The sequence below is a fragment of the Pavona decussata genome, unplaced genomic scaffold (assembly GCF_977016875.1).
Source record: "Pavona decussata unplaced genomic scaffold, jaPavDecu1.1 SCAFFOLD_31, whole genome shotgun sequence".
Taxonomy (NCBI): Eukaryota; Metazoa; Cnidaria; class Anthozoa; order Scleractinia; family Agariciidae; genus Pavona; species Pavona decussata.
In genome coordinates, this window is record NW_028145454.1 from 785,799 (window position 1) to 811,078 (window position 25,280).

Consider the following 25,280-nt stretch of genomic DNA (forward strand, 5'->3'; position numbering starts at 1 on the left):
CAAAGCAGCTACGCGGCGCTGGAAAGCGACCAAAGAGCAAAATATGAATAGAAGAAAAGCTAACTTGAGTAAATATCAAACAACTGTAAACTGTGAGTAAACGACGGAAAACTTGTAACTGGGTCTCAAAAACAATGCAAATCCTATTTCAACAGTTGGAACTTGTTGAAGGATTACTGAACGATCTTGGACCGTTGAAACTTACTGCTACTGAAATCAGAGCGAACCACATCTTCTTACTACAGGGCAACTGTACATTACTTCTCGACTTTCTTCGAAATTGACAGGTTGTACGACTTGTTAGCTACCATTGCAATCGATAAACTGAAGACAAGCATCGTACTATGTAGAATTCGAGACGAAATCGCGCACAATTAATAATAATAACCAACCCTGGTCAACAATGTCAAAAACACCACTTCTAGGAATTTGCCTTTATTTACTCTTAACTCAAGGATATACCTTAACCTTAAATGCCAATATATTGCATTCTAAAATTATAAGCAATGCAGTTAAGAAAATATAAACGAAGTAGAAACATTCCGTAAATTTAGGGGCATTAAAAACGAAAAAATACTCACTTCAATTCCTCCAGTCGATCCGAAAAATCGAGCAGAGCAGAGAAGCGCGTTGCATTGTGGTGTCCACAAAATTAAGCATAATGCCTTCTTTCCTCTAATCTTTGCGCGACCACATTCCTTTGCATTTTGCAAGAAAGTTGAAAGAAAGGCCCTATATGTAATTATTTGTGCCGATTGTACAGGGGCACCCAATGACAGTTTTCTCTCAGACCCTTTGAAACGCTATTTTAGGCTATCTGGAGAGCCTTTAAAGCTCTGTAGGTTTATTTCAGGCCGCGCTATAATATTTTTATCTGTTCGGTCAGTCTAGGGCAACTTGAGTCTTTTCGAAATTACTAGGGCATCTGTCCATTTTCGAAAACCTTAGGCCTTATTTCCTTTCCGAAAATCTTAGCTGACCTTTTTTCGGCCCTCGAAACGATATTTTTATCAATCCGAAAACACAAGGCTTAAAGTTTACCATATCACGAAAGTTCGAAGTGAAAATTCCCGTTAGAAAATTGTAGGGGATTAAGGGCCTTCCGAACAGATAATTTACCGAAACGATCAGTTGGGTGCCCCTGATTATAGTCGCTACGGCAGCAGTTACTTACGTACTCCACTAAAGATGGCGTCTTAAGAGGCGAGTAAAAAGATCACCTGTTACAGCTTGATATAATCGTACAGTCTCTTAGCCAAAACTGCAGCGGTAACAGCCAAAATATTTTCACCATTGTCTCTAGCCTCCCTCGCAGACGCTCTTTTGGCTCGTCACGCAATCTTTCCTTCGTGACAAGCCAAAAAAGCGTCTGCGAAGGAGGCTACCTTGACTCTGACTTTCGCTTAAGGTGACTCGACCCAGTTATTCTTTGGCTGTACTACCCTACTTTGAAGCTCTCTGGTATCCCCACCTTTACTTTTATCGTTGTTTCTAGTCTGTCATGATACAGCATGCCTGACTTCCGAATGCACTCATTGGACATTGCACGCGTGCTCAGCCAAAAAGCTAAAAATCTTCAATGATTACTCAAGTTTGGGCTTATAGGAGATAATGTCACATTTTTTCAATGATCATGAAATTCAGAATCCGGGTAGTAAGTTAATCATTTATGGCCCCGATAAAATTTGAAGGAAAAAAAAAACACGAATTTTTAAGAAAATGCTCTTTTTGTGAGGACTCTGAAACGCTGACAAACGTCAACAAATGACTAAAACTATCATTTTTATATGTTTGCATTGCTCGAAATCGCGCGCATTTACAAGGCCCTTAAGCTTTTTGCTGACTTGCAAGGACCCATCTGTAATAAAGATCCCTAAAATAAAGGAATAAATCTCATAGTTTATTAGATATAATCGTGTAAAGTTTGCTTCTCATTTTTACATAAATTATGACCTAAATTTGGAGAGCGCTAAATTTCTCGAATTGGGTCTTTGCGATTTTGTTGAAACTCTGTTCAGCGCAAGGCACTAATGCGCACTATGTGTAGCCGAGAGATTTTTACGAAAAAAAGCCGGCAACAGCAGAATTTCGACTCAGACCTCAAAGGGGCGTGGCACTACAACCACGTGACATTTACTCCGATCGCCAACATTTTTTTGCTATATTGTAGATTGATCTATATGTTATTCATTCCATGTGTTACATTTACGATAAACGTAAAGGTGGGGATACCAGATAGCTTCAAAGTAGGGTAGTACCGCCAAAAAATAACTGGGTCGAGTCACCTTAAGTCGTTAACACGCAAGTCACTGTCACCCCAAACAGTCCTTTTCAGGACTAGACTCACCCGAATAATCATGATTACTAACTTCTGAAAAACCGGGGTGTCTCACATTTGAATAACTGCAAAGGTAGATATTTGAGGCCCCAATTAAACATTTATGGTTTTACAGTTATTTACCGACAGCATCATTAGCTATAACGTTACTCGAACAGATCTAGTTCTTGGGGCTGGTTTTCATTACCGACTGAGTTTGAGTTTGCGTCAGAGTCGTTATCAGTTTGTCCGATTTCGCGTATCATTCCATCCCTTACGATCAAGTGAAAACAAGATTGTCGGAGTCGCAAACAGAAACGGAAGAAACAACCAGTCACAATGTCTGAGAAGGAGCATTGTGATTGCTGGTAAGCGACGGAACCATCATGATATGTAAAGCCGCAAGAAAATAAAAACCTTTTAATTCTTGCGACTTCAGAGCCACCTTAAATTGTTGAAAAGTAAGGTGGTTCTGAGCCCCTACCTACATTTTTTTAAAACTCATTCTTGAGTTATAATCACTTAAAGCTAAAATTCGGGCTGTTTCGGAAAGGTTATATTGTTGCTATGGTAACCTAACAATTGGAGAGAGTGACCATAACTGGTTTGAATAAAAAAAAATCATTTGACTTATTTGATAGCTATAGCCGCGCCGAATATTTCAAGTTTGCTGAACTTTTGCAGTAGAATGTAAATATTCTATCTGTATCCACACAAAATTCTATAAGTATTCGCACAAAAAACAAGACTCTCGCAAAAGGGTGAGTACAAAGTTTCCTAAATTCCATCAAACATTCTATACATTGGTATATAAATCATGTCACAACAACCCAGTCTTACAACAGACTTTTTCGCATGTGTAAGTTAACAAACTTAATCACCCTTCAGATTCCAGTTTGGCGGCTGTTTTTTCAGCAGCTTCCTTCAGCACTAACAGTGCCGCTTCTTCGACATTTTTCAAAAGCTGGGTTAGAGCATAATATGTGGCACCATACGACATACCACCTGCTATGGCCAGACCTATAAACGGAATATAACGAATGGCTTCTTCAACGGCTGCCTCCGCAGCATAGGGCGCCAGAAACCCACTTAGTTGCGCAGCAGTCGTCAGGCCAACTTTGACAACCTTTTCTTTAGTGGCAAGATGAAGCTTCGCAAATTCTGCCGACCCTATTTCAGGAAGACCAAGCTGGGATCTGTAAAAGCTGAGTTCCTTCAGGATCAGAGCGGCATCAACGGCAAAGGATAATCCGGGTAACGGAACAAGCGCAGCGGCAGCAGATGCTGAAGCAACTATCCAAATACGCCCTCTGAGAACATCTACTTTTCTTTGAAAGATATCTTTTGACGACCGTGTTATCACGTTACCAAGAGCCAAGGTCAGGCTCTCTCGCTGATATCTCGTCAATGCATCTAGAATGGCCTGAGTTAGTCGGACAAAGTCCCATTTGTCAGGGTCATGATTGCTTATCAAAAATATATCCCTCTCATTACTCAGCAAGTCGGCCAGACTTTCTACATATTTGCTTCGGATTTTCTCTAGCATGGCACCCTCGTTAAACTCAAGATAAAAGCGCTTTCGTTTTGGGTTTCGTCCAGCACGAACGATTTCATCGATTTTTGTGCGAATAAAGAAAAATGTCTTTTTAATCTCTCCAATTTTCTTAGCCAATTCCAAGTCGTTCTTGGTGAATCGGTCGGCTGTGAAGATGAGAAAGGTATTGTACTTCTCCAACTCTACTTTCTCGCAGTATGTCTCCAGGTCAGGGTAGTTTGGGGTGCCTATGCCTGGTAAGTCCCAAAACTTAATGTTATGGTTGGTCGGATGATCATATGCAGTCGGCTCTGTAGTGCATTCGGTGTCACCAACTTCAGCTGCCCCATCAACGTCGTCAAGCACTCTGGAAACCAAAAGGCCTATTTTAGAGAGCATTGTATGTAGTTTGGGGTGCCTATACCTGGTAAATCCCAGACCTTAATGTTATGATTGGTCGGATGATCATATATGCAGTCGGGTCTGTATTACATTCGGTGACACTGACTTCAGCCACTCCTTCTACATCCTCCTCTTTTTGTGCTGCAACTGATTTTGGTAACTGGTAAATTAGTCATTATAGCCTAGGCATATAATATATAGCTGACACGAAATTGTACAAAATCGCTAATTTATTTACACGTGTCGATTTGGCCCAATTCGGTAAAGAAAAGGAGTCAGCGGATGAAACTTCTCTCTAGGCTTCGAGAAGTCTTAAGGGTAGTAAAGCGAGCGAATCACACGCGCAAATAATGCCTTCCACGAGGAGACGTAGAGTACGCAGGGAATCCCTAACAAATGATGGCAATCTAGGTTCTTTCTCCTCCGCAGAGGCCTGGATTTGCAGATTTACGGATTTGCGATGATGAGCTCTGACACTAATTATTTAGTGGTTCGTCAGTGTGTCACAAGAATCCAATTCACGAGGCAATATTAAACAATTTGGCTGTTTCATTAGATCTGTTGACCGCCGGAACTAAGAAATATATGTGGTGCACCGGGTAACTGAAAGTTAGTAAATACCCGTTTAGCTCAAAAGAGAACTAAATAGGGAGCATATTAGACGAAGCAGGACGCTGCACTCGTAAGACTTCTTCCCTCACTAGACTTAATGATGTCCTCAGGAAAACTTTGCTTCAGGAAGCCAAACGCAATGCTAGCTCTAATGACTTAGTTTTGAGCTCAGAGCGGGCGCCGAATTCAAAGCCAAATCGTTGTGCGGTTAAAAGACGTTTGAGACTTGATTGCTGAGAATAAAAGCCTACAGGAAACCATAACTATTTTAAACAACGACAATCACGTCTTGTCTGCTAAGCTCGCTGAATTATCAGACCGGCATGGGAATCACGCTATTGAAACGGCTGACTTCAATAACGTGAACTCAAAGAGGAAAAAGAAGAAGAAGAAAGGATCGAATCAAGATGAAACTAAAGCTACAGCAGATCGAGAGCCCGAAACCGACACTCCAACTGATACAACTCTCATTATTGGCGATTCCATAATTAAAGGTCTCCGAAGAGACCTATTGAGCCGCGCGGCGAAGCGACGTGTGACAGTCCGAAGCTTCCCTGGTGCTATAGTTGGTGACATGAAGCATTATTTACAGCCTTCCCTGCAACTTAAACCTAGCGAAATTGTACTCCATGTTGGTACCAATGACCTTAAGGATCACTCGTCACGTGTTGTTGCTGAACAGATTGTCGACTTAGGAAACCTAATTTCGTCTTCCTCTCCTGCATGGCGTCCTGCCACCAAAGTCACCATCTCGGCTTTGACACAGCGCTATGACGAGTGTCTTGGTAAAAAGGTAACCGACTGTAACAAAGTCGTCAAATCCTTTTGTAAACAAAATGGATGGCGTTTTATTAAACACCCAATGACCCAAACATTGATGAATCATGCGTAAACAATCAGAAGCTCCATCTTAACAAGACGGGCATCGCCATTTTAGCAACTAATTTAGTTAATCAAATCGTCCATTGATTTAATTCTCATTAATTACATGTGGGGGCGACTTCTGATTTTCTCTTAACGCCACCTAGTTCCCGGTGCAATCCAGACTCTATAATTCCTATGGGTCGTGGGTTTAAAATGGCTAGCTTAAATATAATCTCGTACCCCGATCTCAGTGGTCGGTTCGGGAATGTCGAAATGTGAGATCTGGTAAAGTTCGATACAACGCCATTTCTGGTTGGTTACCAGAATTAAGAATGCCTCATTCTAATCTGCTCTGTGATTGGCTCTTTCCTTCTGTTTGGTTTTCGCTCAGTTCGGGGAAGAAACAAAAACACGGAAAAGTTTTCGCTCCGATTAAGATTGTCATGCGACGTTTTAATACATACATGCCCTTTGTGTGGGGAGAGAACAGTGAGAAATTGTTTTTTCGGAAGACAACAGCGACTTTAGCCGAAAAGAGTTTGCAGTAACGTTCAAACGGCCGTGCCAAATTACACAAGTTTCCAACACGATGGATATAAGCTTGCTTACTTTTGGGGATAAAATGGAGGTAGGTCATATATTTTTTTTTTGGTATTTCTTGACAAAAAATGATTATTTATTTAGTAAACGCAAATTAATTTCCCAAAAATACTTTACCTTGAGTTCCTGAACACGCGCGCCGCATTTGCTAGCATATTTTCAGTTTTTGTCTTCTGCTAAAAGACTATTTTCCTTCTATAAATTGAACTGGACTTTGAGTAAGAGACTTCATAATATAATATTAGTCCTTTCAGACCAGTGTGCTTATTCCTTCAAGATCCATACAACATCTCTCATAGGACTTTGGAGAAATTGATAGAGTGTCCACACAATATTATTGTTCATCTGCTGGTGAGATCAATGTCCCTCCCACCCCTCAGCTAAGAGAAATGAAAAATGTCCGACTTATGACCGCCAAAATAATAGTAATGAAACCCGTACTACAACAGAGAACACCTTGTCTGAACCGATTAGGGCTCTTTATGTAAGTGTAGTTAGTTTAATTTTATCCCCTCTCTCCCACCTACTGAGTTAAAAAAAATTTGGATCCAAAATATAAAACTAGCCTTCCTCTAAAATAAAAATGGGGACATTGGTTTACATGTCTGCACTACCTAATGTTTTGCAGGTCTATGCTTGTGATAGGCTTTAGAAAAGAAGTAGTTTTAAAAGGAGGACATGCCTCTTTGGATTTGACATCACTTATAGTTTTTAGAATCTTTTTGCCATTGTTCTTTTCTTCAAGATAGGGGAATTTCTCCATTATTTTATCATTAGTATGGAGTCCTTGAAGTACTAAACACACTTCATTTACTACTTCCATTGTTAATCCTTGGCACATTCTCTGATACAAATAGTTATCACTGGCCTCAGTTTCTCCTTTATTTCTTGTTAACTCTGCCTTAATTTCTTCCACCTGATTTCTAGGGAGAAGCAAGTTCCTAAAGTTCCTATCAGTGATGTGAATATCTTCAAGGGCTAAAACAGCTGGACACAGCTCAACACATAATTAAGAGCAATGACAGTCATTTCGGACAACAGATATCACAACAGCTGCATTTCTCACACAAAAGCCAAAAGCAAAGTGGTTATAAGCAAAAATTTTCCCCTGCACAGATTTCTGGGGTATTTACACTAATCTGTCATGATGGGTTGCATTTCTTCAATATTTGCACCAATATGACTGTTGTTAAAGTAAAGTTTTGATGTAGCAGGCTTCCCATCTCTTCCACTTTCTTGGAAAAAACTTTCCATGGTTTGCGGAAGACCAAAATGAATAAATTATTATCCTTCCAACACAATGAGAATCAAACCCCATTCCCAAAGATTGTGGCAAATAATATTCATTGTCAGTCTGTAGAGAATGAGACTGAGCCAAAAGTGCATTTTGAGTAATTTGGGGAGTAAGGTAGAACTGGTGATCCCCAAGCTTTCCACCCAAAAAGGCACCCCCAAATCCACAAAGTACTAATGATGAGTAAATAATAGGCTGACAGGCTTAATTTTTGACATTGGTGGTGATAAGTTCATCTGCTATGGGCGAAAATATGTAATCAAACTGGTCAACATTACTTTGTGTTAAGATAGGAGGGCCTTTGTAGTACTCCATAAATCTTTCATATTCAAACTTTGTATGATTGTAGTTTGGTTGTTTTTCTGTTGCTGTTGTTGTCATGACAACAATCTTCGCTGTAGGGAATACTGAGGAAAGTGTTCCTCGTTTGCTGTACTCTGAAGTTGTGCCCCCAGAACAAAGATGCAATTAATTAAGAAAAAACTGTAGTCATTCACTGGGATGTTGTTTTTCTTTCCATTAGAACAAGACAATATAATTACCAGAAAATGGATAATGAGAAGGCTGAATAAAAAGGGATTCTCAAGTAACTAAGCCCTTTTTGACGCATGGGGTGGTGGAAGGACGAAGCATAAAAGAAGCTGCAATAATCACCAACAATATGGCTCTGTATTTATTAGCTTTTAACCTTTAAGTCTCAGTGTCAACATACAGTTTCTCCTTACTGGTCTCTACATGTCCATTTTTCATAGTAGAATTATAGGGAGGTTGTTGAAATATCAAGAAATTTCACCACTGGTGATCTCATGACCTCTCCTTGATTGTGTATTGATAAATATTAGGAGAAATTTTGATACTGATCACTACTGGGGCTTAAAGGTTCAAGGTTCACTGTTCTGATATTTTTTGTGTACTTGTGTGAAAAGTCCTTGAACATAATTTTGTGTTGCTGGTCTTAATATTAAGAAAAGTTAGGACCTGACATGGGTGCAAATATCAATACAAGAAAATTTTCTTTGCTCAAGGAATTGGCATCAACAAGGAATTTTCATCCAAGACAGACACTGTTTTCAAAGTTTCTTTTCCCCACCACTTCTCTGCAGTGGGTTTGTGTCTGACAGTTTGATTAAATGTTGTTTCCTGGCTATGGAAGGCCACGGTTAAGGAATACTTAGGAATTCATGGTTACTGAAGATCAGCTTACTGTGAAAGCTGTTGTTTTGCTGCAGAAATGGGTGACAGTTCATTAGAACACACAGACATGCACAGGAAAACAAATAGTGGAAATATTTTTTTTAATTTGTTTTCTATTTATCTGCCATTTGCTACTTTTATGAGCCCAAAAGACCTTCACACCTTCCTATTATTATTGTTATTATTTTTTTTTTGCTGAAATCAAGGATCCCATCAGAGGTGAGTGTCCAAGCACCAAGATAGCTGCTTTGGACATAAAGAACCTTGTATTATTCTTAGTGTATCATCCTCTATGCATGTACAAATAATGCAATGCTCAGTACAACAATGATTATTTAAGCAGCTCATTGTGCCTTGCAAATCAAATGCAGATAATGACCTTTGTTCTTCATATCAAGAGTCAAATATTATTGGACTTGTGTATTATGTGGTTCTAATTTTCGAGTCTGTGGACTCCTATGTGTAAAATTATAACCTTTATTAACTTGTCATCAAAGAAGCAGTCGAGGGGGCAAGTCCCCTAAACTTAACATAAATTTCAGGTGAAAACTTTTCAAGTGTTATGTGATAAAGGTGAATCAAGAACCACTGAAATGGAAAGCTCATCACTACCAAATAAAACTCTAATGGGAAACTCATAGGGACTTGCTCTGTTTGCTCACATGTTGCAAGTAACCAAAGATTCTTCAGATCCCAAATCCAGATGTGGTACCTCCATTTCCCAAAAGAAATTCAAACTTCCATTTTTGAGAAAAAAAAAAACCCTTTAAAACAGCAAGGGTGTACTCGGTATTTTAATGTTGGACATAATTGGGCGCCTACCATTTACACGGACAGGTCTTTCTGGTTTGCTGGTATATAACCAAGACAGTAGCATGGTGTTAGGGCTAGGATGGTTCATGGTTCATTTATTTCACACTATTTACACAACATTAACATAGAAAGAAAAGTATTACAACAAATGATTACAAGATAAAAATAAATACAGTACAAATTATAAAATGTGTGTGGTGGTCAAAGTAGCAAAGGCTTTCTAGCTGACCACCACCTACTTTTAAGTAAACAAAGAAATGACACTGAGCTTTATTGAGATATTAGAAAATGTAGGAAATGTTTGTAGAGCCTAGGATGTACAAGAGAGAATTACACTTGTGTAAATTAAGGTATGTTCGAGATATACTGAACCGAGCAAGAAATCTAAACAGGACAAGCTTAATAAAAGAAGAACAAAACAATAAATAAATAAAAACAAAAAAAAAAGCAAAAAAACAACATACAAACAAACAAACAACAACAACAAACAAAAAGAAAGGAAAAGGACAACACATCATCAGCAGCAACAGCAGCGACAACAAAGATCAAAATATAAGCAGACAATTATTATTATTATTATTATTATTATTATTATTATTTTTAACTCTATTATTATTATTAGATAGTTACATACTTTTATATTTGATCATTAAACAGAACATATATTATTTGATTGACAAGAGATCAAGTGGGCCTTATAAAGTTTCTTAAACCTGTTAAAAGTTTTTGTTTTTTTCAATGCCATGGGGACAGTTTCCCATATGACAGAAGCAGAGTACTTAAAAGTAAATTTGCCTATGTTAGTTCTAACTTGTGGTCGGTGGAAATTAAGCTTGGCAGAATTTCTGGTGTTATAGGAGTGGACAGTTGTTGTAGGTAGGAGGAGGCCCTGTTTAGCTGGTTCATATAAAATTATATTATTACAGTAACCTTGAGTTGTGTCCTTTGGCCTGTAAAAGAAACCTGCCGCATTTACACAATCCATTTGGTTTGGAAATTTAAACCATTAACTTATGGAAGAAGGAGAATTTGTGTGACCAAATCAGCTGACAGACTACAAAGAGAAGAAATAATTTTTACGTATCACTGGTAGCTACTGGTAGACCACAATTTCTGAAACTTTGCAAATGAAAATATGACATGAACCATTTGACTTTCCAATGCGAAATTTAACACCAAGATGCCAATCAGTAACTCTATTGTGCCTCATCTACAACAACGACCACAAAATTTTTCTGATAAAGCTTCGACAACAAAAACTCTCTGCACTGTCTGTTGCTACCTTTACCTTGGGGTGCACAAAAATTATGTGACATTTCCCTGCCTGTAAATTACAGTATCTTCAATACAGTTACCATCTAAGGCGAAAACTGGTACAGCTTACTCCGGTTGACTTAAGTCTTTTTAATTGATCGTCGATAAGCACGTTGATCTTGAGTGGAGAAAGCACAATTACGATGGATTTGTTCTTGGAACAGTTTTCATTACAAAGATGGTCTAGATGGTCACAAAGGGTAGGAACTAATCTTAGTAAAAAAGTGATTTACCGCGCTTGTTGATTGCAATCTCTCCTGTTGCCTTTTTTGTTTTGGTTTAAGTTTCAAGTTTTGTTGTCCTCTCGACCGAAGAACGTTCCGAAGAGCACCCTCGAAAGCGAAAACCTCACCAGGAATGATCACAGTTACGAGCAGCACGGTGGACAAAGGATGATGGGCAGGCCCGTATTCATGGCCTCAAATCGAACTTTACCAGATCTCCCCTCCGCCTGACCGTGGGAGATCTGGGTACGAGATTACCTTAAATATTATAAGTGTACTGAAACATTTAGATGATCTTCGGGTTCTTTTAAATTATAATTGTATTGATTTGCTGGCTATCAATGAGACAAGACTAGACGGTAATATCTCTGACCAGGAAGTAAAAGTTGAGGGCTATGACGTGATCGGTTGTGACAGGACTGTTAATGGTAGATTTGGTGGGGGTGTTTGCTTTTATATTCGTTCGGACATAAATTACGTTGTCCGCGAGGATTTGGATGATCACCTCCTGGAAATCGTATCCATAGAAATTCATAAGCCTAACTCAAAACCTTTTGTGGTCACTTCGTGGTACAGACCGCCAAACTCTTGTCCTGATCTTTTCCCGCATCTTGATACTGTGTTAGGAAGACTAGATTCTGAACATGTTGAACATTATCTTATTGGTGACATGAACTGTAATTTACTATCTAGTGATAATATTCACCCAAGGGCCCTCTTGAGAATTACTGAAATGTATGGTTTAAAACAATTAATTGATGAGCCCACTCCAATCACACCTTCATCAAGCACCTTAATTGATCTTACTTTTACTAGTCATCAAGACAGTATTATCTGTTCTGGGGTGTCTCACGTCGGGATAAGCGATCACAGCTTAGTCTATGCATGCCGTAAAATTTCAATTCCTGTTTGTTCAAAAGGAATTAATTTAATTAATTATAGGCAATTCAAACACTTTAACTCTACTAATTTCCGAAACGGCATTTTGACACAATCGTGGGATGATATTAAGGAATTTTACGACCCCTATCAGGGGTCAAGACTAACTTTTTAGCTCACAAGCCCAGTTGCTAGTCACAGGTCTGATTTCACTAGCCAAAACAAAATATTCACATGTTTTACTAGCCAAAATGGCTAGTGAAGACACAAAACCTACTTGCCAAAACTGAATATTTACCAAACTGCGGCTAGTTGGCTAGCGTTAGTCTCGAGCCCTGCCTATGATATGTGGAAAAAATGGAAAGATCTGTTTATAAGTGTTTGCCATAGACATGCCCCATTAAAGACTAGTAAACGCGCGCGCCCCTCTAAGTCTCCTTGGATTGCTACCGTACTGAAAAAGCGGATGAACTTCAGAGACCGGCTGAAGAGGAAAGCTATTAAAACCAGAGATCCGTCCACGTAGAACCAGTAGAACCGAGCGCGTAGCGCGAGGCCGATTTGAAATTACGAGCCTGATTACCCCTGAATTGTACGACACAAAGTCCTATTACCAATTAATTGTGCCAATAAAAGTCACTGGAACAGTTAGTTTCCTCCATTTTTCTTTTCCAGTTGAAGCTGGACAGCTTACCTGGTCACAATTTTTTCATTGATTTTGATTGGTTATCATGTGCCATGTAGTGAAATTTCATTGGCTAGTGGTATTTGCTACTTGATTTTCATTGGTTCTTTAACTGTCCGATTTGACCTCTCCGATTACAAGCTTCTAGTAATCGGGCAGGTCAACTCAGACAGTTTTGGAGTTACAAAGCAAAATTAAGCTATAAATATGGGCTATTAAGAACCCATCAGACAGACAGAAAGAAATGGATGGAGAAGATCACTTGTGAGGCGGAGGAGGCTGCAGGAAACCAACACATGAAGACACTATACGGGCTCACCAAGATATTATGCAATGAAAAACCTAAGCAAAGCACAGCAGTGTTTGACAAAAATGGAAACCTTCTCAATAAAAAAGGCGAAGTACAGGCACGATGGACGGAGCACTTTAAAGAAGTACTCAATAGAGACCAACCAGAAAACCCAGTCTTAAGTGATGAGGTATATGAATTAGAACTAAATGACGTCATTGAAGAGATCTCAATCAGTGAACCAACTTTAGGTGAAGTCAAACAAGCTATAAAAAGATTGAAGAATGGGAAAGCGCCAGGAACTGACTCTATCACGGCCGAACTATTGAAAGCAAACATAGAGTTTTCAGCAACAAAAATCCATCAGTTGTTGGGAAAAGTATGGACGTTTGAGAAGATCCCCCAACCCTGGAAGCAAGGGCTAATTATCAAGTTGCCGAAGAAAGGGAATCTCAAAGAATGCAAAAATTCGAGAGGAATAACCTTACTGTCCGTTGTGGGGAAGGTACTCGGTAGAATCATCATAGAGCGAGTGAGAAATGGAGTGGATAGAAGGCTGAGGAAGGAACAGGCAGGTTATAGAAAGGGGAGGGGTACAACAGACCAGATCTTCATCCTGCGGAACATTATTGAGCAGGTCAGCGAATGGCAGGCAACCCTGTACCTGAACTTCGTAGACTTTGAGAAGGCTTTTGATTCTATCCACCGAGAAAGCCTGTGGGTAATAATGGCTAAGTATGGAATCCCGGAGAAGATCGTGAAAATGGTAAGAGTATTTTATGACGACTTCAAGTGTGCTGTAGAAGATCAGGGGGAAACATGTGAGTGGTTTGACATAAAAACTGGGGTAAAACAAGGATGCAATATGTCGGGATTCTTGTTCTTGATTGTTATGGATTGGGTAATGCGAAGAGCGGTTGGCAGTGGTGAAAACGGTATTAGGTGGAAGTTTACTTCAAAACTGGACGACTTGGACTTTGCGGACGATATAGCTCTGCTTTCATCTACCAAGCAGCAGATTCAGGATAAAACGACAAGGCTGGACGAAGAGGCCAGACGGGTGGGACTCAAAATCAACGGAGAAAAGACAAAAACGATGAGGATCAATGCAAGGAACCAAGAAAACATCATAATAAATGGGCAGGATATTGAAGATGTCGAAGAGTTTGTGTACTTGGGGGCGAAAGTTTGTAAAGAGGGAGGCGGTATGAAGGACTTGAAGAACAGGTTATCGAAAGCCAGAGGTGCCTTTAACAAACTAAAGAAGATCTGGATCTCTAATAACATCTCGAGGAAAACAAAACTGAGGCTGTATAAAACACTGGTAGTGCCAGTGTTACTCTATGGATCTGAGACATGGAAGATGAACAAAGGAGATGATAAAGCAGTGAATGTGTTCCATAATAGATGCCTACGTAAGATCTTCCGAATCCGATGGCAAGACCATGTCAGTACCAAAGAGCTACTGGAAAGAGCAAGCATGAAGCCACTGAGTGTGGAAGTGATGTCTCGAAGATGGAAAATGATTGGCCATATTCTTAGGAAAGATCGCAATGATGATTGCAATGTTGCCATGAGCTGGGCACCAGAAGGTAAAAGGAGAAGGGGAAGACCAAAAACCACCTGGAGACGGACAGTAGAGAAAGAAAGGCAAGAAGCAGGTTGGAGATCGTGGGAGGAGGTGCGGACCGCAGCAACCAATAGAGAGGAGTGGAGAAGCTCTGTGAAGGCCCTATGTGCCACGAGACACGAAAAGGATATATGATATGATTAAGAACCCATCATATTCAAGCATTTTGTTATTGACACAATTATTATTATTATTGTTATTGCTATTAATATTGTTATTGTCATTGATATTGTTATTGTTGTTATTTTATTATTATTATTATTATTATTATTATTATTATTATTATTATTATTATTATTATTATTATTATTATTATTACTGTCGCATATGGGAAGACATGGCTGAAATTTGTCAGCACAAGAAGTTAGTGGCTAAAACATTAGTTGCAAGGAATCTGGAGGCATGTTTCAATGCATCCACTGTGTCAGATAAAGACACTGCATCAGAGGGTTCCGGGTTTGTTCTGGACCTGAGCGAAGATTACGTATCACAGACAGTAGAGAACAAAATCAAGTTGGACGTAGAGCGGCGGTTTATACTTGTTAGTGAATCCACGCAATTAACCCTTTCACTCCCAAGATCTGAGAGCTAATTCTCCTAACCAGTGATCATACAAACCTTCTTTGGCTTTTCCTGAGAATTTGGTTTTGTTTCAAGACACTATCCCCTACTTGACGATTTTCAAAATTCTCATCACCAACTGCTTCACATCATATGAAAATTGTAAGGAGAATTTATTTGTTTGTCACTTCTGGGAGTGAAAGGGTTAATGGTTCACGCTGAAGATAAGAGTCAAATTGCTTTGCTGCCGCCTTTCGCAGTCACTTTCCTTAGAGACGGAAATGAAAATGTCTCTTTGAACTTCCAGTTAATCAAGCAACTTTCGGTGGAAATTTTTCTTTAACGCAAAGGTAAATTCGGAAACGAAAACTAAATACATGCAAATTACAATGCATAAGCTTATTCCAGATAGAGTTTGTAGGGCGAAATAAAATATTGAAAATTTTCCAGTGCATTTACCGAAATGAAGTAAGGAAGGATTTTCGGAAAGTGTAGATTGCTGGATAAGACGTTTGTTTTAATATTCCAATATTGTAAACTGGTTGCCAATAAAATTGCATTAGCTCTGTTTTCTTTCAGAGGCTTGCCCCTACCCACATTACAGCTTAATGATGCCAGAATGGGGCCTGCTACGGAGGAAAATGGCTCGAAAAACACTTATAAAGCGATGATTTTACCAGATTCGTGCTCGTGCACTCGCTAAAACAAACAAAAACCGTCACTTACATCACGTGACAATTTAGACCGAGTTTCTTAAGACTGCAGATATTTTTATTTTATCTCCATTTATGGAGAAAATTAGGTGGTTCGGACTATTTATTGCCAAAAGTCATTGAAAAAAATAGCACACACCTGGTACTCAAGGGGTAAAATTTAGCTGAAATTCCCGGCACTTTTCTTTACAGGGGACACGGTTTACAAATCTTAAGCTTTCATCATATAGAATTGGCTGATGCATTATTTCAGAGTAATTGATCTCTGAATTCACTCTCGGTCTTGTCTTCAATTTTCACATGTAGGCTACATGTGCTCAGTTTTATTAAAGGACAGGAGAAAAACACCAAGTAATAATTAATCATTAACATATTGCTTTTTTGGAAGTAAAATAAGACTGAGGTTAAGAGGTCGTTCTATTGACTGTAATCGTCACATATTTATATGCTTTTCTTATTGAATCATATTCAGTTTTAAGCAACTAGACTAAAACAATTCATCTTTATTACATTTCCCATCAGAAATTTAAGCAATTTTTGATGCATTTTGTTGCTGCCAAATTATTCTTCATGGTTTTCGTATTTCCTTTCTAGACTTTAGAGTTTCTTTGTTGTCATCAAGCTTACGTTTCTGTGGTCAAACCAACGGATATGTTTGCCCACGTACAAGCGACAAAACAATGGTTTCAATTATCCTATCTATAGTCCTTTGTAGTTAGTTAGTTTTTCCTCGAACGTGTTCAGGAAAACGCTCAGTTCTAGTTAACGTGCCATCGTGTAAAGATCAAGACTATAACTCAAGGATAACGCTGTAAAATCCCTAACACGGAAACAGAAGTCTCTTTACTTTGTGCATGTTACTGTTTTTATATATTGCCTTTTTGTATCGGATTTATGAAGTTTTCACTTTTGTTTCTTAAGTTTGTAATAGCTTTAGTACTTAGTCTTATTATAGTTTTCGTTGTATTTACTTCTTAGTTTTCGAAACCGCTTTATATATCGCTTTGTTACCGTACCGCTTTGTTATCGCTTCGCTACACATCGCTTCACTTCCAAGCATTGTTAACGTCTCCACCGCTTCTCTTCAATAAACTTTGTTTGGTTATCTCACCGTCGTGAACCGTTGTTGTGGCAAACCGTTTTCATAAGCGCGTACAGAAGTTCTGTTTCTTAACGAGGGATTAACGACCGCCTGTGAGTAACGATCTGTGCTCAAACATTTTAATACATAACAGGATGTTCCTAATGACTTTTTCGCGGGATTCTCCATGTGGCCTCATTTGTTCCCATTGTATGCTTCGCAGATTTATAAAACTATCCTAGCTAATGGAATAGATTGAGTCACAAAGATAGCGTTATGTTGTTTCTCTTGTGTTACGCTACTTATGGTTTTACCGGAAATACCATTACGATAGCGTGGCCTGACTCTTGTTTTCTACTCTGATTATGTAATTTCAATAATAAGTGTAAGATTACAAATTGTTCTCGTTTCACCAATAAACAGAAAGAAAACAGGCGAAAAGCTTTCCTAAATGTAAACTTTTAGTAAAAATTGATAATCAAACCTTTAATCTTTTTCTGAAGTGGATTTCCAGTAACGTTTAAGCATCAATTCGACAAGGTGATGTGATGTGTGTTTTAGCTTATCAATGACCTCTTCTCCTCTCATCGTGGTTCTACAACTGTCAAACAAAGCATAATTCCTTCGCCAGGAACTCTCCAAATCTTGGTTTTCACATGGCGTCACCAAATTCTAGAATTCAAAACCGGGAGGCCTACAAAATTTTTACCTTCATTCAAGGAAAGATTACCTAAAAATATGTCTTTTCATAATTTCTTAGCTCGATATCGTACTTCCTTTTGAAAATAGAACAGTTTCAATTTCCGAGTTTTCATTGTGCGTGACATCAGGAGGACGGCTGTGACAGAGCTGTTCCGTATCTTAAAAATGCCTCTTCGGGTGATTTTCAGCATTCTAAACAATTTAAGTTTGAGGAGAAATATTTATCTAAACATTCGAAAATTCACAAGGGAAAACAAACCTCTTTTCTGGAGAAAGTGAACTCCAGATGTGTTTTCCTATTTCCGGCCGCCATGTTTGTGCCCCTCAGAGGGGCACCAACATGGGGTCTCCATACTAAGCTCTCTAAATTTGTGTGGAACATTTTGTCAGATAACTCGAGTACGGAATACCGCACAGACCTGACACTTGGACAGATTCCTTATTTATTTATCATCTATAACATGTCACTGAATTTCATGACTTCATTCATGGAATGTTTTTTTTTCAATGGCGTGACAGTGAAAACCGGCAATTGCCACCGTTTTAACTATCGAGTGCTTCTTAGAAGTTATTATATCGATTTACCACTTCAAAATGGTTAATTTTCGTTTTGAAACGGCACAGTTGAGTCTAAAACATGTAAACTATATGGCCGCCACAATAGTGACAAAAACATCCCTGCTAGGAGAGAGCAGAATTTTATCCAGGTTTAATGAATAAACCAAATGATGATTTGACGTCACACAGGTAGGGATGAGGGGGTCCCCACCCTCGTGATATACGCGCCGAAAATAGATATGATTGGGCCGTTATTGTTGAAAACAATCAGAACAATACATCCTTTTTAGGAGAGACCAGAGTTTAATGAACAAGATGCCCCTGACGGCATTTTCACGGGATGCTTAATGTGGTCTCATTTATTCCCATTGAATGCTTCGCAAATTTTTAAAACTATCCTCCCTTCGCAATTGAAATAATTGAATAGTTATATTCAGAAAGACTGCGTGATATTTTATCGCTGTGTTACTGCAAATCAAACCGGAAATTATTTTCTGATAACGTCATGACCCCGCTGGGCACTAGGCAACAAATACAGGGAAGGGGATCTAACTCACGTTTACTATGGAAAAATAATCATTGTAGAAACAGTTTCTGTCTCCAAATTAGTGGTGAAAACGTAAGGATCAAAGCGTCCATATAAAGCACAAGGTATTCCCCTGTATAGTAGTCAGCTTCTTACTTAGCTATACAAACTGGTTTGGCTTCCTTCGCATTGAATTATTCGATCTGTCAAAGCGTAATTTCTTGGCTGTGAACTCTCCAATTTCCACCGTTTAAACTGTTGAGTACTACTTAGAAGTTATTATTTCGATTTACCGCTTGAAAAAGGTTTTTTTTTTCCTTTCTGAAAACGGCAGATAAGAGTCTTAAATTCATACATGTGGCTGCCATTGAACGAAAACAACCTTTCAAATGTTGATTTGCTTTGACGTCACATAGGCAGGGATGAGTGTGTCCCCTCCTTCGTGATATACGCGCCGATAATGGGCTTTGATTGGGCCGTTTTTTAGATCTCTTCTGGGAGAGAGCAGAATTTAATCCATGTTTAATGAATAAATCAAATGATGATTTGATGTCACCCAGGAAGGGATGAGTGGGTCCCTCCTTCGTGATATACGCGCCGATAGTGGATTTTGATTGGGCCGTTTTTGTTGTAGACAATCAGGATAATAGATCCCTTCTAGGAGAGGGCAGAGTTTAATGCATAAATTAATGTGCAAAGTTGAAGCTACGACGAACAAAAAAAAATGCCGACCGAAAACTTGACATGGTCTGCCCTGCTCAATTTAATAACGAAACCCCCGGTGAACGTGGGTTTTGATTGCATCGAATTCAAAGAAATCAAGCTGATTAATGAGACCGAACAGGAACAAGATTTACAATTACAAACGCTTCGGACAAACCAGGCACAACGACTGATTAATGAGACTGAACAGGGACGAGATTTGCGATTACAAACGCTTCGGACATACCAGGAACAACGACTGATTAATGAGACTGAACAATGACCATCCACAAGTCGCAAGGAGAAACATTATTCACCGTGGTAATTGACCTAGGAAAAGCCGAAAGAGCTGCAGGATGTAGTTTTGTGGCACTCTCCAGAGTACGCTCTTTAGATAGTGTACTAGTTCTCTACGACAGCCATTTTCCTTTCAAAAGACTCCAGTTGATAGGTAAAAGCAAGCGATTACAACAAAGGCTAAGAGAAGAGGAACGATAACAACAACTGGCTGAAATCATGCACGTCAATATCAGCACCGCCATTAATTTGCACAAACGTCAAGCGCCTATATTTCACAAATGCAGCTTCATTTTAAAATCTCACATACCCACTTCCTAAATGCTAGATATTTTTTTCTTGTTAGGGTTAGTGATAATAAGAAGAGTCCACTTCCAAGAATTTAATTTTAACATAAAATTTATTTCATACATTTTAGTTTAGCTAGTGTTGCCAGCATAGATGTAGCACAAACATTAATCTTTACATCCTAACTTCTTCTGCCAGGTAAGTGACAACAAAATTGCATTTCAATGTAAAGACATAACGTTTGTCATTTGGTACTTTTGGTCAATATCAACATTAATTTGATATACAAAGTACAGTCAAACAACTTCATTAGTGAATAGTCAGCAGATGAAACTCAAGGGGAATTAAATTCTTTTACGAAATAGCCATTTCTTATCCATTCAATTCCCTCCAGTCTTGCCTCGCAACTATTCACTGACTACATATAACAAAGAGAAATCACTTCCCATACTGCCAACTGAAATTTTCTTTAAAACAACCACAATCACATGTTATCAGTACATATTTTGATTATGCAAATAAAGCAGTTGCAACTATAACAAATGTTGTACTTTCTGAGTGTCAATTAATGATTAGGATAACAGGGGGTGGGTGTGGTGGGGGTGTGGTTGGAGAGCAAAAGAATGAGCTATATGAACATGTACCACCTTCTGAGAACTCTCTGTTAAAGGGAGGGGTTCAAAGTTCTGTGCATGTCCATGAATGAAAAGACTTTTTCGCCTTTGCTCGCTATAACCAAGCCTGTTTAATTTAATTTGTTGTTAATGAACCATTGGGAAGGCAATAGGTAACTCGGGTGGTAATAAATTTCGTATGATTGTGTTATTTCGCATTCAAATAGCTGTAAACACATCAACTGTGGAATAAATCATATAGGTCAACGCCAAAATTCAATATCGACAATATGAGTACAATCCACCAGCATTTTCTGTGAAATTTGGTCATCAGTCATTTTCTATGGAGTAATATTATAGAATGTGATTACTGAAGTAGATGTGAGGCTATAAGGTTGATAAGATAGACAAAAAAACATTCAGATTCATGCAGATGCGCTGAAATGTGAACCCCTCCCTTTCAATACCATTTGCAAAGTGCTGTACACTTTGACTAAACTAACCCTTGCACCACCAACATCTGAAAGCTAATTCTAATTTATTAATTGTTGGCTTTTCCTTAGAGTTTGGTGTCATAACAAAACACTAACCCCTCATTGTTTTTATTTCCTTAATTCTTATTACCTGTCTGCTTGACAGTGGATTGAAATTATACGGAGATTTCAAAATAATGCTGCTCACTTCTGGCAGTGAAAGGGTTGGTGGGAAAGGGAGACGGTTGCGCAGGGTAACACTTAACCATGCTACACTCTTTTGAGTGACTACTTCTCAAATCCATGAAGATAAATTTGTCACCGTATTCTTGATTAAGCAATCAGTTGGCTATTCCCCAGAGTGACCAATTAACAGAGGTTTAGAAGGATGACTAAGGAGATGAAGGCAATTTATAGAACCTCCTGGTCAGGGATTTACCATTACAAATTCAAGTGGGGTTGGTGGGGGGGGGGGGGGGGGGAATTTCCAGAAAGGAATATTATTTTTTTCACCACCAGCAGGGCTGCCACATTTTTGTACCAATCTTGAAATCCTCTTTTCTTCTTCCTTTGCAATGCAGGATTCTTTATTCTACATTTTCCTTTTGCACAATTTTTCCCCCTACTTTTGGAGCCCCCCCCCCTTCCCGCTTCACATTTCTGATGGTGCTCCCTAAAACGTACTAACTGCTAATTACAGTGTCTGACTCCCAACGTCTGGGTGGATTAGTGAAACTAAGAATAAGCAGCCACAAGCTTTTGATTGAAACAGGAAGATACGACAACATACCCCATAATGAAAGGGTGTGTAATGTTTGCAACTGTAAAACCATTAAAGACAAAATTCATTTTTTATTAGATTGCCCAAGTTACTCAGTTCTTTAAAGTGTATATGACACGAAATTTTTTATTTGCTTATTAGGAAGAGCTTTCAAAATGATGAAGAATGGCATTTATTTTATTGCAATAGCATTCTTGGTTGCCGAGTTATTCAAGATTTAGGCTTATGCAAATTAGACAACTTGTGACGTCACAAGACTGACACAAAATGAAGGGAAATCACAAAAAATGGAATATCTCTTAAGCCTTTTTCTGTATGGAACTGAAACTTTGTAGAGTTGTTATACTCATCACAAAGTTTCATGATATGATCCACTACGACATTTCCATGGCAACACAATGGGCTCCAGGCCCTCACCATCCAAAGGATAAAATCAGAGTTTCCCTTCCCAAGAAGCGCTTTTTGCTCTTGATGTTTATTCACTGGGTGTGAGGGAATATGGACATTACGCAGCACAAGTATAAGAAATTCTAGATCTGTTTGGCTGTGGAGCAATAAATAAGGCATTTGTCATTTTGGGAAGGTAGAGGTCTGGTAACAAGTACGTTGTTATGGTGACATCATAGCCACTATCACAATGTGTAGTTCTGTCAGCACATCAACCCTGCAAAATTTCAACCCTGTAGATGTAGTATTTGCATAGATATTCCAAATTTTGTGATTTCCCTTCATTTTGTGTCAGTCTTGTGACGTCACAAGTTGTCTAATTTGCATAAGCCTAAATCTTGAATAACTCAGCAATCAAGAATGCTATCGCAATAAAATAAATGCCATTCTTCATCATTTTGAAAGCTCTTCCTAATAAGCTAATAAAAGATTTCGTGCCATATACACTTTAAGAGATATGTTCTTTACTAAAATAGAACCTAGCCTTCCATATACACGATTATTAGTAAAAGAAACTTTACTATCGCATATAATGAACTCAACTGACTATTTTATAAACACTCAATTAATTTCATTTGTTTCCTTGTGCTTCGAATTGAGAGATAAACTTCTCTCCGGAATGATTACTTCTACTGTATGAATTATAGCTTAAAATAAGCAAAGACTTCAGTTACTTTATTTATGTATTTATTTATTTATTATTATTATTACTATTATTATTATTATGATTATTATTATTATTATTACTATTATTGTTTTTTTATTTTTTTATTTTTCCTTTTTTAATTTTTTTTCTATTTCTATTTTATTTTATTCTATTTTAAGTTATCTTAGGAATTAGTTAATGAATCAATAATTAGCTATGAATAGCTTTTGCAATACTGTATTTGTTATAGTCATGCAAATAGAGCTTGTTGTTGTTGTTGTTGTTCTTGGATGAGATCACACAGAGTGGGTGTGGTCAAACCACTAGCACAAGGGTGGGGTTATTCAAAGGGCACACTATCCTCTCAATCACTATCATAAAGAACCAGAATTCATATTTTCTAGCTGCCTTAGCCCATTCCTTCACTCCAAATCAACTGTCCACCCAGCACTAGCTTCGCGAGGTTTTGCGAGTCACGTATTTCTAGTATAGTTTTTATTTACCTAGCTTTTTTTAGTTCCTCAAGGTTAGTTTTGTTTAACCGAAAATTTGGCAACTAAATCACTCTATGACCCCAGAGGTCAAGACAGATACAGCTCTGTCTTACGTTTACTATTGGAAAAACAATCAATGTAGAAACAGTTTCTGTCTCCAGATAAAAGGTGAATAACAAAATTAATGCTTTCCCCTGTATAACATTTATAAATATAAACAGCGGAACATTAAAAAACGTACAAGGATAAGGCACGCGTGATGCGTAACACTACTCTAAATCATGATCCATCATTGACCCGGCGTCACACAGATACATATCCGGACTGTACTGAATGTATGGTTTCTGTCTCCAAATGAAAAGTGAAAACGTAAGGATTAAAGCCCAGGGATTTTAAAAAGCTTCCGTATGACAAATGTCGTTTTCCCCTGTATTTCATTCTGACTGCAAGAAATGCAATTCTATCTGGCGGTTACTTATTGCCTCACTGTATCTCTTTATCTATCGATTTGGGGGAATAAGCGATGCTGGAGGTTATCACTGCCAAAATATGGTAGGCTTATGCACCACACAGTCAAAAATGGCCCGAGTATAAGCTAAAAAAAACAGCCTCTTGTTAATGTGCAGATTTGAAGCTACCATGAAGAAAAAAAAAGATAGCGAGCCCAATTTTAGTCACGGTATGACCTCAGGGCATCCCGCGTAATGAATCAGTTTTGACATGGCTATTCGAGAAGAACTTCCGGCTTGAAAGTGAAACCATTTTCGAAACATAGCGGTACACTTCGCAAGTGGAGTGAGGCTATGGCGAATGTTCTTTAAAGGAACTTCCCTCGTTTTATTGAAAAACTCAAGTCGAAGAAACGGTTTTTATTTTTTTTCCACTCTCTACAACTGATATCAAAAGAGCCCAGACAATCGCAAAACGGCACATTTCCCTTGAATGACCGCGCGCGCAAATTGTGTTTAAATCAATTTATCAGCAACAAGAAATCATGCATGCGGTCGATGGAATTTGATGAAAACACCATATTATATTATCATATGCCGCGTTAATTAACTCTCTAAGCGACCTCGGCCAGAATGTTATGCAAACCAAAATACACCGAACTCTACAGTCTGCAATTCTTACAACAGTAACAACGCTAACCAATGTTTTGGTATTGAAAGGGACTACGAGGAGATGTTTCGCTACATATAAATACACTGTAACTCAATAAGGCATATTCACTCTTAATAAAATAATCTACTCACTCTCGTATTGCGTTGATGAAACTAGATTTCCCAGTTCCCGAGTCACCAGTAATTGCGATGTTTACTTCGACTTCTCGCCATCTGTCCAGCCTTTCCTTAAGGTACGCTTCGATGTTCGAAACGCCACTTTCATCGATTTCTTTTTCAAGCTCCTTCATTTGGATTTCCTCCCAATCTTCGCCAAGGCGGCTGAACTCAGCCATGTTGAAAAGGGATGTTTGTGAGGGGAAATCTCAGTTCCTCCGCTCTGAGTACATACATCCACATGAAATGGAATGTAAGCGACTATTCCGTCATTTAAGCGTCATTTACATGTCTCGTACCTCTTATCAGTTGTGGTTTCCTCGCAGACCCAGTGGTAGTGAGGATGAGGAAAAAAGTCCAAACTCAAAAAAATTCAATGAAAAAAAGTGAACAGGAAAAGTACTTTTCCGCCTGTTTCGACTTTCTCCTCGTACTCGCTATATGTCCCTGGGTCTCTGAGGATGCAGCT

At 38.6% G+C, this 25,280-nt stretch overlaps 1 protein-coding gene and 1 long non-coding RNA gene across 3 annotated transcripts; one reads left to right on the plus strand and one right to left on the minus strand.

Annotated features, from left to right (window-relative positions):
* Window positions 1–419: 419 nt before the first annotated feature.
* Window positions 420–25,280, minus strand: LOC146484742 (interferon-inducible GTPase 1-like). Of its 2 annotated transcripts, XR_014863564.1 has the most exons (3): window positions 24,788–25,280; window positions 2,286–4,218; window positions 420–1,402 (listed from the first exon to the last, which is right to left on the minus strand). XR_014863564.1 is itself a non-coding variant. In XM_085104470.1 (2 exons), the coding sequence occupies exons 1-2, from the start codon at window positions 24,988–24,990 to the stop codon at window positions 3,195–3,197; spliced, it is 1,227 nt and encodes a 408-aa protein (XP_084960596.1). In that variant the 5' UTR covers window positions 24,991–25,280; the 3' UTR covers window positions 420–3,194. The 2 variants fall into 2 exon arrangements, 1 of the variants encoding a protein (XP_084960596.1); XM_085104470.1 differs by having other exon boundaries at window positions 420–4,218.
* Window positions 5,956–7,961, plus strand: LOC146484743 (uncharacterized). The gene is made up of 2 exons (XR_014863568.1): window positions 5,956–6,357; window positions 7,257–7,961. It is a non-coding gene; the product is annotated as an uncharacterized LOC146484743 (long non-coding RNA).